A 15,722-nucleotide genomic window follows, 5' to 3' on the forward strand; every position below is an offset into this window, starting at 1 on the left:
TCTTATAATGCACAATCCTTAAAAACGGGATTTGGGAAACAAATCATTGTTTTTCTTTTCTAGTAAACCACAAAATATGGAATGAAAAAAAATCTATGCATTACATTTTAGTTATTAACTCCATGCATTTGAAATCTACCTTGAATCAGAGCTGTGTGTGTGTACCATTACGTAAGCTCTCCCTCGCCCGCGGCCGAGAGAATCGGTCACCATGATCGCGGCTGGACTACCTAGCGGTCAGCGGTTATCTAATACACGAGAGTTGCGTCTCTCATATATGATTTATTTATCCGCAAACTCAAGAATTGTTTTAGTTTTGATTACACATATTTTTTATGGATTAAACGATTGGGTGTCATTTAAGAAATCGTTCAGTTAATTAATAAAGGAATGTCATTTTCAATCTAAAGCAATAATAGACATAGATCAATTGTGGGTTTTTAAGTTTAAAATAAATAACTTCTATTTGATAGAGTAAGGTCATTATACTGCAATTTTTTCAAAGCTTCCTTGGTTCTGAGCTGTGCGGGTTTGTGCGTTGTACCTTTACGTAATCTATCGTTCGCCCACGACCGAGGATCTCAGCCACGGCTGCACTACATAGCAGTTATTTAATACACAAGATTCGCACACCGAGACGCACCCTTCCATGCATATGAACGTGTTTGAGTTAATATAGCCGTAAATACAAGAACTGTTTTAATTTTATGTTATCAAAGTTTGTCCATTTTGTATTTATTTAATTAAATTTGAGTGTAAATGAATAATAATGAACGATATTACTCCAAATCGGAAACACCGTCAGACATAAATTAATGGTTGGTTTGTTTATGTCAAATATTTTATAAACTGTACAAATAATGCTTTAAATCAACAACAACAACCCCTAAATATTAAACATTTAAATGATGATCATCCATCGCACATGGCTGAGGAGATCCGGCGCGAGTAGACAAGTGATCCGCGGTCGGTTCGTGATCTTCTACATGTACCTTATCACGCGTTCATGTTTCATATTTTGCACGGACACAACTATATTTTATTATGTTTTCAACTATTATATTGGTTTAAGGTGAAAAGATAAATTTATTTTAATTGTACAGTTGATTAAGCATTGATGTATACGATAGCGTACAAGGTAGTTTAAAAATCAAATCAAATTATAATCAAATATCCATGTTACATGTTTGCGGTAGGTGCTAGCACGATAAAAGAATGTCCTGAGTTGAGGCATCCAATGATTATTTAAAAGAATATTCACATCAGTTTTAAACACTTTAGATTAGATTCTATCGGTCACATATTAATCACTTCTGTAGTTTTTCTACATGTTCGTTTCATTGTGGAAGCGAACTCATTGCTGCCCCCCCCCCCCTCCTCCCGCCCCGCTGACAGGAGCTCGCGCTGTATTTTTTTTTTTTTTTTGATTTGCGAAACGATATCAAGATCTGTCGAAAATCATTTTTGGTGGCTTCTTCTTATGTGTAACATTTTGTTTCACTTTCCCACCCGTTTGTTTATTCGGTCGGTCTGTGTTAATTCAACCGCCACGTGCGACCGAGAATCTTGTGTTGCTTCAGCGCACACAGCTCAGCATATATAGCCCCGGGTCATCAATTTTTATGTTAATTGAGTAACAATTGGAATGGTGCTTTTATTACATAAAATAATAAATAAAAAAAAATCATCCAGAAAAAATGTTACCGTAACTCAATAGTCAATACCAAAAATAAAATCTGCATGATTACAAACTGAAATCGGGTTTTCAGTATTCTGCGGGATTTGATTTTTCTTCTAATATTAGTATTTTTATTGGTTTCAGAGAATACGATGTAAAAATACAAACAGTAAATAAATCAGATATTATTTCCATTGATAATGTTGAAAAATATTTAAAATTAAATTAGTCACATTCGTAAGAAAACAATGTTATACAAACATCCGTTAATTTTTTTCCTATGTCGTATCATTCGCGTAAATAAATATGTTCTGTACATATCCATGCACCTCAGAAAAAATTCAAATGATTAAACAAAAAAGAAAGTTGTAATTACTATTTCGGATTTTTTTTTTCAAAGTAATTTAACATTGTATTGAAAAGAACAAGAAATAAAAATGATTTAATTTTTTGACTCAATCTTCGTATATATTACCGGCTTTCCTTACATGTACATGTATAACGGCGTACAGTGTATAGATTATCATGATCTATTTGAATTAAGTACCATACGTAAAGATTCCCATAATAATTAAGAGCCATTCTCTGTAAGCATTTTAACACTTGTATAGGTGGTTCGGCAGGCATAGTCACCGATTTTCCTCAAATTTTCATATGATGCATAGTATCATATACCTATCATAAAAACACCAAAAGTTGGTTGCTAGGCAACTCCGTTACCATGGATACACATACCCATCATTCTTAGCAAAAAATGGTCTTGATTTTTACTGAAGAACACACTTTTTCAGCGTAAATATTTATTTCAATTAGATTAGTTTGTGATAAATCTTCACCAAACTCTCAAAGCATCACATCTTAACTATTGAATAATACATTAATCAAATTAAATTATTTATTTTTCCTTATTGTACCAGGGGCTTAAAAGTACTTGGTTAACAACTTTGTAAAAAGCCTAGAAATGAGGCATTTTTGGTGATGCCCTGTAAATTCTTGCGGACTGGTTGATGCAAACCGACACCAATCCTGAATTGACTGGGTCTTCTGTTATCAGAAACAATCAAAACACGATGGGGAAGTAACCTCAAAATTGTTGTTTCCATGGAAACAAAAGTGTACATTTTACAACTTTCAAACTTCATAAAACCCGTACTACGGTTCATTAATATGTGTAAATTATTTCCTTTTGAGAGAAAAAATGTGAATATTCAAATATGCAATACATTGAGGGTGTTTGTAATATTGGTTTACAAATTATCGAATCTAGGTAAGATATATAAACAATCGTTACCATGGAAACATGATAAACAATTTCTTTCAATTCTATGTATAATAGACAGTTTATGTCTTTGTATCTCATTTCATTATGTAACGATTATCAAATTTTGATGAAAAAAGGAGAGCATATTTTATCAAACTTATGTTTCTAGCTCATCTGAGCTAAAAGCTTTTTGGAGGCCATCCGTCTCTGTCTGTCCGTCCATCTGAAAACTTTCCACATTTTAGCTTTTTCTCCAGAACCACTAAGCTAATTCTAATCAAACTTTGCACAAATCATCCAGAAGTTTAAGGGGGTTCAAATTTGTTAGAATAAGGGTAACACCCTCTTTTAGGGGGAAGTGATAAAGGACTAAACATCTACTATGATCTTAACATTTGACCTTTAAATTGGTTCAAGGTCACTGCACACTTTTTACATAAAAAGTTCTATTTATGAAAAGTAAGAGCAAGACGGAGCTTAAAGAAGGGTGTAAATGCTTAGAATTGTTTTTAAAGTAATTTGATATGACCTTCATTAGATGGACAGATGTTTGGATGGATGAATGTACAGACAAACAGATCACTATACGTCACATTCAGAGCACGACCCTTATTTATAATTATTAAAAAATTGTTGGCATTCTTTTAAAAATCTTCTCAAAAATCATTTGGCCAAAAAAGCTTAAACTTGTGTGGAAGCATCATTATGATTCCTAGGAGTAGGGTGAGCCCACAATCAGAGGGGGTGAATTTTTACATAGAAATAAAAAGAAAAAAATCAAAATGTTCTTCTCAAAGAAAGAAAAATTTGACGTTTAAAATGAGAATATGCGCAGAAAATTTTAAAGATCTTTTCGAAACAAAAATTACTTTACTAACTTGTCAAGATACAGTGTTCTGATTTCATCAGAGTTTTGGCTACAGTTGATGAGGTGAGCCATGAGGCCTTCAGGCCTCTTGTTTGCATAAGTGATTGCTTTGGTAAAATTTTATTATATTGTAAGAAAGATCATAATGCCACATATACATGTATTCATTTAGTGCGAAAATTTTCATTCAAATAATTTAATGATTAAGGTATCATCATGGTAATTATTACTCATACCAGTTATAAATAGTATTCTAATATAAATTATCATGACATCCTTTGCCATCTTCTTTTTCAATCCCTCAAGTGATTGTTGCAGCTCTAATAAAATCATACATCTGTATTTTATTTATAATTATAACTTTAATGAATTAAAAAAAAATGCATAAAGATGAGAATGCTGAAATTAATAAAAATTTTAAAATCAAGTGTACATATATGAAAAAATATAATCATGCAAATGTACTTGTAAGAAATGATCCATGTGTTGATTAAGTATAATTATACTATGTTTATGAATGCTTGCATTTTTCTTAGCTGCAAAATACGAATAAAAGTACTTCTAATTATAAATATGCTGGTCAGAATCCCAATTGTTGTAGTTTCCATTTCTCCATTGCTTAAAATCCCAATTCACTCACTCAAACAACTTGAATTTTTAATTCATGGATGAACCCAAATGCTCATAACCATGCAGTTTGAAGAAAAGTTTAAAGAATTCTTTAAAATTTATCTGGAAACTGTTACTCAGCAAACAAGGCTATTTTTCAGTTACCAGCTAATGGCAGACATACACTTTTAATACCAAATAAGTCCTTGTAATAGAACTGTATTTGAAATACTCTATTCCCCTTTGATCAAAGTATTTGCATGGCTGCTAATTTCATTCCATATTTCCTGTTTAACTGTAATCAAGGATCAAGAAATTTCAAATTATCTTTTTTAAAACTTCACAATCTATATTATACAAGTACCCGATATGATGTTATAACTATTAATTTACATGCATTATTTACAAAAATACAATTCCTGCAATTTACCAATGCAGAGAATTCTTAAACATGTTCATCCAAATAGCAAGTTTGTAATTAAAGTTATGTTTACATTCTTAATGCATAATATTTCATTCCTTTCATTGTTTCATACCAATTAACAGTTTTGGCTGAATCAGAATGGCTCATTTTTATAGAACTCAGCATAGGAGTTATGCATGAAATATATAATTTCTCAGCAGAAAAAAATATTACTTTCATCAAATAAGGTATAAATTCATTACTTATCCCAAATGTCATAAAATGTGATGCTGATTTCAAAAGTTTATAATAATTATAAATTTTCAAGTATGTGAATTAACTTCAATAGATAATAAAAGTAAATTAAGGTAACTCCTATCATAATACAATGGACCCCACAATGCATTTATATAAACATGATTTTTAAGTGTTTTTCTGGGTAGGCCGGATTCAGTGTCATTTTTTAGTTCTCTTTTGTAATTCTAAATACTACAGGGGAAGTGATCCTGACTCCTGACACCCCTATAGATCAGTGCGTGTAATGGCAAATTATTTATACTCAAATTTTTGAAGAAATAAAAAGTTAAAAGATCTGCAAATCTGATATTTACAGTCCTATTCCTATATCCCAATGACAATTACTGGCATAAAGACCAGTAAACACAAGCCAATTTAAAACAATACCTTTCAATACATTATACCTACATGCATTTTTATTAATTGATGTGAGTATGCTTGGAAAAATAATCCCCTCAAACAGTATAACATTTGGTAACATTTTTCAACTTTCTTAACAGCTAGCAAGAAACTTAGAAGAAAGTAACAAAATTCTCTACTCCAAAAATTTAGAAACTACCTCTGACTGTTGATTGTATCCCCTACATATACATGTATAAATGCATTCTACATAAATGTACATGCAACAAACAGTTGTAATACATGTATTTTAAAATGAATACATGTACATATCAGCATATGTGAAAAGTGTTTGGTTTTAACAATCAATTTTCTAATTTCAAATGATACATATGTGATTTTGTGTGTATTTTCCAAGCTTTTGTGGTGAGGGAGGGGATATTTTTCATATTGATAATAGAATACCAGAATATGTATGATAAAAGCTATATCTTTGCACACATTTTTTTTTTTTTTGCTTACAGATTTAATTAGTTTGGTTTTCTTGTGTGTATTGATTTTCTTGTTTGTTTTCATGCAGGATTGAAGGTACTAAAGGGGAAACAACTCATATATTTTAGATTGAAAGAAACATTAATAACACATGAATGTAAAATAAGTTCCAGTGGTATTGTAATTAATATAACTGGTATTTTTTATTTGTAATTTATGTTTTTTCTCAGTACCGGGTAATTCATATGAATAACATACCTGAAGAAACAAAGATCCATTAAATCCAACTGCACTACATTTACATGATAAGGCATTGGATGGGATTTCAGAAATACTAAAAGAGGTTCATCTTAGATGTGTAGTGACAATATCTATGGGTCTTAACAAAAATAAGGATAAAATCTTCAAGATTTTGGGAAAAAACCACTTTAAAGTAGTCCGAGTATCGCACTACGTCATAATACGGAATTTACAATATTGGTTCGACTTTTACAAAGCGTTTTTGATACCCGGTATTTATTTTGCTCTACATCGCTGTTGTAAGCAATGGCAATAATAAGCAATTAGAACGGTAATATATGTATTCTATGAGAGATAGAAATGATACATGTTGAGAAACTCGATTCTGTTTAAGTAAAATGAAAAACGAAGTTTCTGATTAACCAGGATCTCAGGTATGCTTATATCTTCTTTATTTTGACCCCCCCCCCCCCCGAATTTTTCTTTTTCTTTTACTAAAACCGGTTTAAATTTAGAGACAGAAGCTATTTCGATTTTAATCAATCGTCAATTAATTAATGTTTAAATGACATCTAACATTGTTGACAGATATAGGCAGAAAACTGTAGCAAAATGTGATTTTTACGGATTTTTTCGTCAGGGACTACTTGGTTTAGATCTTATAGCGTGAAAAGTAATCCGTCAACATATCATTTAATTTACAAAATCTTTTTTCTAAGATGTCAATCTATAGAATAAACACCATGAATTTAAGTTTGAGTCCATAAAATAGTAAAAAAATTACCAAACGCGATACTAGCATTGCATTTTTTGTATTCTATTTTGATACATCAGGGCTGCATTTTACAAAAGAACTTACGACAAAGTCGTAAATATTTACAGTCTTGTAAAATGATCTATGAGAACAAAATTGACATAAAACCATTTGTTTACAAATATTTCAATTCCCATATTTAGATTTTTCAGCCATAAGAATAAATCATTAATTAGTTGGTTATTAATTAGCATTCAATAATTTGGTTTTAAGTCGTAAGTTCTTTTGTAAAACGCAGCCCTGGTCCATAAAGCGTACTTACTTACAAAAATTTGCGCAAAATTATTGATGAGATATGGCTTAAATAAATATTTATACTATATTTTGTATGTTCAGTTCTAATTTTCCCAAAATTGGTAATTATTTTTAGGAAAAACGGACGTCTGGCAAATTTCATAATTGTCAATAATTTTCGCAAGGGGGTACACCCGTCTGAGAGGTGATAACAAACAAACTTGCATGTAAACATACATATTTTCTTTTGTATATGTATTGCTAGAATGTATATTTATCATTTAAAGCTAAGCTTTTAATGATTGAGCCCATTTAGTGCCGAGTATAGGTCTACCTTAATTGTTGACATGCTGTTTCAACGATTCTCTTTTTGAACTCTCAGCACAAAAGAGTTCTAAATTGCAAAGGGAGATAATTCATTTTCCAAAAATTTAATCATTTTGGAACTTATTATTTCACAACAATAAGGATAGCTTCCCCATCATGTTTTTACATTTTTAGATAGATGAAGGATTGATGATTTTAATTCTATGCTTGTTAAACATTGAGCTTGCCGCATTTTTTCATAACACTGCAGTAAAAATGGCCTATTTCGATGAAAAATGAAGTTAGGGTCGAGTTTCCATGGAAACTGGCCAGTATATAGACAATTTGGCATGTGCATTTTAGATAGTTTAATAAGGTCTACATTCTGGAAACTTTTCGACAAAAACCGTTTCTATGTGTGCTGAAAAAGTTTAAATGCTTACAGAGAATGGCTCTTAATTGCATGACTGTGTACATTGTAGGCAAATCCCTGTGCGTTAATTACTTTTAAGACCTCTTGTTTTCCGTTAACAGTGGTTTAAATAATTAAAATAATTACTTGTAAAATTATCTATAATCGAGATTCCAAAGAACTTACTTCCTGCAATTCATAGAAATGATCAGTATGTTTTCTTTCTATGTTTACATTTAATTCTGTTCAAATAATTAATAAATTTTCTATCATTTAAATTGTGTGCTTCATCAAATACTGATTCCGATTACATTGAAGTCATTAATTTTTCCATTGGCTATTGACAAAAAAAGAGACGATTGACCATCCAATGAAAACAAATACACAGAGTTTGATTGACAGGTTCAGCCAGGTGCAGGTCTCACCCGATGTCCGAGGTTATGTGTGCCGCTTGTACAAAGCCGAATGGTCTTAGTAAGAGTTGTCGATGTAAATAAATAATAAAAAAAAATACATGCTTATCAAAACATGCTCGTGTAAGTTAAAGTTGATTAAGGCTTGTTCCAACAGATATCATGTTTTGCTAATTGTATTTAATATTTTTTATGTATAGCGAATTTTAATATTGCACAGTCATTTTACCGGTAACGAATCAGTATGCGGTTTCGTCGTGCACGCAACTATTATTATCGGAATTCCAAATGTTTTTATTTAATGTTTAAATCGCGTTTCTTTGTCCTTCTAAACTGTAGTATCAAACTTCCGAAAATATAAAGGAAGTAATTTCAACACCCCCTCCATTTTCCTTGTTTTGAGAATTCGTTTCCCAGTATCGAATTAAGCGCCTTTTATCTCTTCTGACCGAATATTTTGAGGCGAATTAATTTCAAAAATATACTAGAGGTACATGTTAATGGACTTATAAATGAAGAAGGAAAAACAATTGTGGGAATATGTCATTTAAACAAATAATATGATCGTTATTTTTATCATACCGTTTTCCCGTCAAATTAAAACTGGACTTAAACAGTTTTCATTTGCGTTACTTTATAATATTGAATTTTCATAAAAACACTTTATAATAGTAATTGATGATAAGTAGTTGCCATTTTCCCATGTTTTTCCCGTATATCTATCAATATATGCAGCCAAATAATACTTCTGTCGCAATGAACCGAAACTAGGAAAACTACACGTGGTTCGATTTGAAGTCGTAATTTCATTCAAAGCTCCATTATTATTTGATATGATGCATTATCTTTTAAAATGAATTATATTTACTAATTATCCACTAAATAGGGATCAATAACAAAACTTATTTTCATAGTTAGGCTTAATAGTTTTCACACTTTCGTTTTTTCTGCTTTGAACTTCCGGCAGCTCATATCTGGGTCACATTTTTAATTTGAATAATCGTGCAAATGGCAAACAACTTCACGCACTGATAGAATATTTATTTCTTCTTTATAATTACCTAGCTAGGATTTTTTAAAACCTCAACTTCGTCTTCCACTAGTAATTTTTCTAAAAATTATTCGATACTGGCAAATATTCGTTACCGGTAAAACGACTGGACCAGTACTGAAACATTGTATAAAAACGTTATATATACATGTACTCTGTAACTAGTCGTCTTTTAATACATATACCTTTCTTTTGTTTGTTAAAAATATATTCAATTTTGTAAAAAGATAAGTATATCATTTCCTCTAGATTTTTTTCCCATGAAAATACCTACAAAAGAGTTTTGCCAATTACAATCAGTTTAAAGTACATGTAATGTAAAACACGGGCGCCATTTTGAAACAAATTGTCAGAGAGTTCCGAATGAAATCTGATGAACGTTTTACATGGTTCTCGCACGCTTTGCTCGAAACGATTTACACGCTTTGTCCGAAACTCTGCACGCTTTGTCCGAAACGCTAAACGGTTTACACGAAACGCTTCACGATTCACACGAAACGGTTAACACGAAACGTTTCTTGCACGTAAGTCGCACGCTTTTTTGGTGTAGTAGAACGTTTCAGGGTCTGTAAATTTTTTCAGCACGCAAAAATTCTAAATTGTACATTGTTTTCAAAAATTAAGAAATATTTAAATAAAGAAGTTATCTTAGAGAAAAGGTTACGTGTTTTGTAAACGGGTTCGGTTTAAAAAAAAAAAGAAAACCACAATTCCTGACATGACCCATGAGTACATACTGTTTACAACAATGCTTGCTACCCTCTGAAAATTTAACTCGCCATTAAATATTTCATTTTTTAAATAATGTTTGTTACGATTACATAAACTAAAACATTTTCTTATTTTCTTTTTAAATACATGTTTTATATGCAGGCTTTCAATCACAACACGTTTTTATAACAAAAACAGAACTGAAAGTTTAGTAATTATAATCGTTTGACACCACATCACATATATTTTCAACTCGCAGCAACAACGGAAGACCTACTCGTGGCTTTGCCACGAGCTCTGCTCTAGTTTTATATACCGATCTGTTCGAATGTATACGGACTTCAACAAAACATGTAATAAAATGTAGGAATTTCTTTTTATATTTCATAAATCGGTGTTAAAACCTGAAATTTTTTCTAGAAATGGCATGTAGATAGGTAACACTTTTTGGGTACATATCTCAAATAAACTACATTATCTCGGTGAACTTTCATATTGGGAGAGAAATTTTTGGTGGACTAATTATTTTAATAATGTAACAGATATACGTCATAACGTTTTTGACGTAATCAATGACAGGGATCGACGCCGGATCAAAGAATTCCCAGAATGGAGTTGTAGATGCGTAAAAAATCCTCGAAAATGACCAGGGCAAGATGAGTTGATTGCCAAAATATAAATTGTGATTCAGGAACTTGCAATGATCTATTGAAGTTTTTTTTGAAATATATGACTTTTTTAATAAAGAGAAATTGTTTCTGTGTAAAATTTTCGTAATATATATTTTATAATGATTTAATTTTCAATGATAACATTTTTTTCGTTATGCTGGAGTTTATTCAAGACACGTGTCACAAGAGATATATTTCACAGTCGAACGTTATACGTAGCATGGCGATCACAAGTATTATGCCCATTAAAAAAAATGTTGGCTATATTTCATAATAATAGAAATCATTTTAGAATGTGCATTTTCATAAGTTGTACAGCCATTAAAAAGAAGCAAATGTGTCCGCAAATTTTCTTAATAGAAACATTTTAGAATGTCAACATGAAATGTCACACTTTCATAAAAACACATTAAACTACATAAGCAATGAAAGAGAAAGTAACTTAGACACTTCTTTTAAAAAGTCGCGCAGAAAATTCACAAAAATGAATCGCAGTTAGAAATGTGCTTTTTTCCCAAACAATTTGATGCCAAATATACAAGCATTGCGAATAAAAATAATTGATTTTTAGGAAAAAAATGATGTCAACATTATATGTCACGGGTACGTAAAATGACGCAAGGACTTAAACGTTACGGCATGCAGTATGTGTGCGGGGTTTTTTTCTTCATAAAAACAGTTCTACAGAAAATTATAAATAACTACAAATTATTTTGTGAAGAAGGTACCAAAGTATAATAATAACTAAATAAGATATAGGAATAATAACTTACAGACATAATTGATGATAAATATCTGAACTTAACCGGTCGAATTAATTTATTTTTACTAATAAGATATAGGGTCATGTAAAATGACGCAATGACGTTAAACGTAATGTGACGATGAACATGTTTATTGATTATTTCAACGGGATCTTTGACTGCTACACTACGAATTAACATTAATGAAGAAAAAAGGAAACATAGAAGGGTAGAACAGACTCGGGAATGAAGGAGTTTTGTATATCATTTTTGAATCAAGAGCTATTTTTTTTATAATATATGACTAATTTCAGAGGAAGTTCATTTAAGAATTTAGGAATAAGAATTGAAAGCTGTGAGCGAATCATTGAACATTGATATTTCTTACAAATATTTATTTATATAACAGTTTTGAAATATAAAATCTCTTACATGTGGAAAAAAAATCAATTTAAAGGTCTTATTTTTTAATTTATTTGTATGTTGTGGTTAATGAAATGTATCCTTACGCTATGATAATGACGAGTGAAATGACGTTTTTGACGTTTTTTTACGTTACCGAAATTAACACCAACACCCTGCGCGACGTCTAAATAATTTAAACTTAATTTATAACTCAATTTTATTTTAAAGTTTGAATTAATAAATTTCAGACAATATGATTTGTATCTCTCTACAGTAAACTTTGAATTGTATGTGGATTGGAGTACTAGTCAGAACAAAATTTACAACAAAATTTTTGTGTGATAATTGATTTACCATTAGACATATTCCCAATTTATTTTGCTTATTTATTGATCGAGAGGGGAGGGGGTAACATGTATCTATGATATAAATCTTTGTATATCACTAACACAGAGAAAACACATTAAGAATACACTAAAATTAGATGTTGTTTATGATATCAATATACAATAAAATATATATATATTGCCAAAATGAACATGCAGTTGATGATATAAAAATTGTAAATTTCTAAGCCAAGAAATGTCAGTACATGTTGCATCGTGTATACATATATGCCCGGCATGAGGAATATGGGTGCGTGTCCGTCAATACATAAATACGCATGAATGGTGTGGGTAATTGAGTGACGCTGGCATATCATCAGTGGGGGGAGGGGGTATATTTATGATTGCATGTCAGACGCGGCAGGTGTGGACTCTGTTTACCCCGGGGTGCCAACTAAAAGCCTTAGTCAATCCGGGTGTTGTACTCGGTCTTGAATTTCCTGTTTAATTTATTACCACTTATTATAAAAGGCCCTCCAGATAGATTTTTAAATTGTAATTTCTAGAAATTAGTAGGTATAAATAAAACGACACTGCGTGTTTCTTTGAAATATTTTTTAAAGAAGAAATCCAGTATATCATTCCAGTATCGACAAGAAAATATATCTTGGTAATTTTTTTTAATATATAAAACTCTTTTTACCTGTTAATGATATAGATAGATCATAAATATTTAACCTGAGTCTCCCCAAACAATTGTTAACGTTAACTTTATATCCCAGTTTTTCAAAGGTTTTTTTTCCCTTTTTTTGGGGGGGGGGGGGGTGTTGGTAATTTTCTTGTTTTTATTTTTTTTTTAAATCAGGAGGAGTACATAAATTATTACAAAATTATAGCTTTTTAAAAAGATGTTTGATTGTGTTTAATCAATAATAGTAATGATAGATATTGAAATTCAATCTAACCACCAAAAAAAAATCAAACATAAATAATTTTATCGTACGTTACATAAATAATAATTGCAAGTGGTCATCATCATCATTTGTTAATTTTTTTTAAATATGGAAGAGTTATAAAAATACAAAATTGAAAAATTAATGAATATTTTATCAATCACATGTTTACTGTGGATTTAAATAGTAATGCCCATCTTTGGATGGTTATGAAATGAAGTCCACAAAAGTTATTTCCCTTAACAATGGAAAATAAAATTTCATATTCCGTGGCATTCTTCTCTATGGTAATTGGAGAGTAAAACTCATTATATATAGTTAAATGTGTCAAACTTGAGTGAATAATTCGATTATAACTCAAATCCAAGCATTTCAAACATAAATTCTCCTTTGTTTTCATTTGCAGTATACCCATTGGTCTATTTTATCACGTGACCTTGAACTGGCATATACTTCGGCGGCCTTCGTTAGCGTCGGTTTGAGATTGATTTCATCAGGCAGCAAAGATGGTAAGAAATCTGTAATTATCACTTGAATTACAAGCCATCGAATGATTTTATGCATCAATATACATTCAATATCAATAGTGGCACTTAAAAATATAATTTCTGTCCTAAATATTTACACCCTTGTGTTTATTTTTAAAGGCAGGAGGTAAAGCAGGTAAAGATTCCGGAAAGGCAAAGGCTAAGGCAGTTTCTCGATCGGCCAGGGCTGGACTGCAGGTTAGCATGTAGTAAATTATGGCGAAAATTACTAATAACATTGCTATCCATTATATGCAGCATTTTTTCTTGCTCTAACATTTAAATATTTGATGCCTTCTGTAGTTTCCTGTGGGACGTATCCACAGACATCTGAAGAACAGAACAACAAGCCACGGACGAGTGGGAGCCACCGCAGCAGTGTACAGTGCTGCTATCCTCGAGTACCTCACAGCTGAAGTAAGTATACAGCGTGAAAAAAATGTTTTTCTTTGTCGTTCCTTAAAATTGTAGACATATAATCCATTTGGTAATGCTAAGGACCAGGGTAGGCCCATTTCAAATCGCATTTTTTCTCGAATAAGGCTTTTGATATGAATACCTCGGAGTTTTTCTGGTGCAGGAGATATATATTTAGCAGATTCGCTTAGAAATGTTAACTGTTCCATTCAGTTTTTTCGAGAAATATGACTTTTATGTGTTTGTTTACATTTTTAGTTTTCGCGGTTAAAATCCAAGATGGCGGATGTATTATTATCATTGAGCGCCAACTATTTCAAAGACCTAAGTCGTGTTAATCATATCAGGTCTTAAACTTGATACATTCCTCCTGAAGCGATTTTTAATTAATATGTTGATTTCGTGTGGATTTTCTTTCTGATATATGTGTTTTATCAATAAAGCCGTTGTCATTGGTTGTTAAGATTTGATCAATGTAAAGCAAATCGTTTCAAAAAGTAACTTTCATTGTTAAAAATGGGTAGACACATATGGGTACAAAAGAAAGAAGTACATGGTGTTATAACTATGTGTTTATACTTCATGTAGGTCTAGTCTGAAATGAATTTACCGCGATGCTATAGTACAGAAAATAATTGTGATAGTATTGAATAATTATCTGTTAGAGTATTAATTAATACATCTTTTCTTCAGGTGTTGGAGTTGGCAGGTAACGCCAGTAAGGATCTGAAAGTCAAACGTATAACACCACGTCACTTGCAGCTCGCCATCAGAGGAGACGAAGAGTTGGATTCCTTAATCAAAGCTACAATTGCTGGTGGTGGTACGTATTTGTTCACATATTTGAATTCATAGTTTGACTATAAAAAAAAACCTTGAATATCTTCAAGTTCCTTGCAAGGTATTAAAATATTTTCATTGATTTTCCTTTTCTTTTTTTTCCCAGGTGTCATTCCACATATTCACAAGTCACTCATCGGCAAGAAGGGCACACAGAAAACAGCTTAAAGTGTTCATGTGAGAAAATTCTTGGAGCTGAACAAAAGACTCTACCTAAATGTTGTGCAAAAGTTGATATATAGAGAGACTATGACTTAATATAACTTAGCAGACATTTTTATCCTCATCTTTCACCTCATCAACTCCCATTTCTTTTTATTTTAATAGTACAGTGTCAGTGTTTTTGTCGAGTTTTATTATTATTCATGTCCATTTATCATAAATAAATTTTAAAAACCAACTTTCTTATTCAAGTGACAACAAAGATTTAAATGGGTTGCTGTTTTGAATGTAGAAGTATCTTAGAGACGTAAAGTGTTAAAATAAATATGGATATCTAACTGTTGTACTTGAAGTTTCTGTGTATGGGAGGTAAAGATCAGACTTCAGAAATATTATTGGAAACCAACTGTCGTTATGCTTCCTTACTTTGGGCCAAATTGTTCTGGTGAAAGTTAAATACCTTTCATTTCTTGTTGATGCTTTGCTATGGAAAAGAAATCTTGTATACTAAAGCTTAACATGACTGCATGTCAATTGTCATGTTCATGAA

At 31.3% G+C, this 15,722-nt stretch overlaps 1 protein-coding gene across 1 annotated transcript; it reads left to right on the plus strand.

The window, feature by feature from the left end:
- Nucleotides 1-12,915: 12,915 nt before the first annotated feature.
- On the plus strand, nt 12,916-15,510 carry LOC109617243 (histone H2A.V). Its single transcript, XM_034456113.2, has 6 exons — nt 12,916-12,943; nt 13,633-13,735; nt 13,874-13,951; nt 14,057-14,170; nt 14,864-14,993; nt 15,117-15,510. Exons 2-6 carry the CDS (start codon nt 13,733-13,735, stop codon nt 15,176-15,178), a joined length of 387 nt encoding a protein of 128 aa, XP_034312004.1. The 5' UTR covers nt 12,916-12,943; nt 13,633-13,732; the 3' UTR covers nt 15,179-15,510.
- The last annotated feature ends 212 nt before the right edge of the window (nt 15,511-15,722 follow it).

The sequence above is a fragment of the Magallana gigas genome, chromosome 7, assembly GCF_963853765.1.
Source record: "Magallana gigas chromosome 7, xbMagGiga1.1, whole genome shotgun sequence".
NCBI lineage: Eukaryota > Metazoa > Mollusca > Bivalvia > Ostreida > Ostreidae > Magallana > Magallana gigas.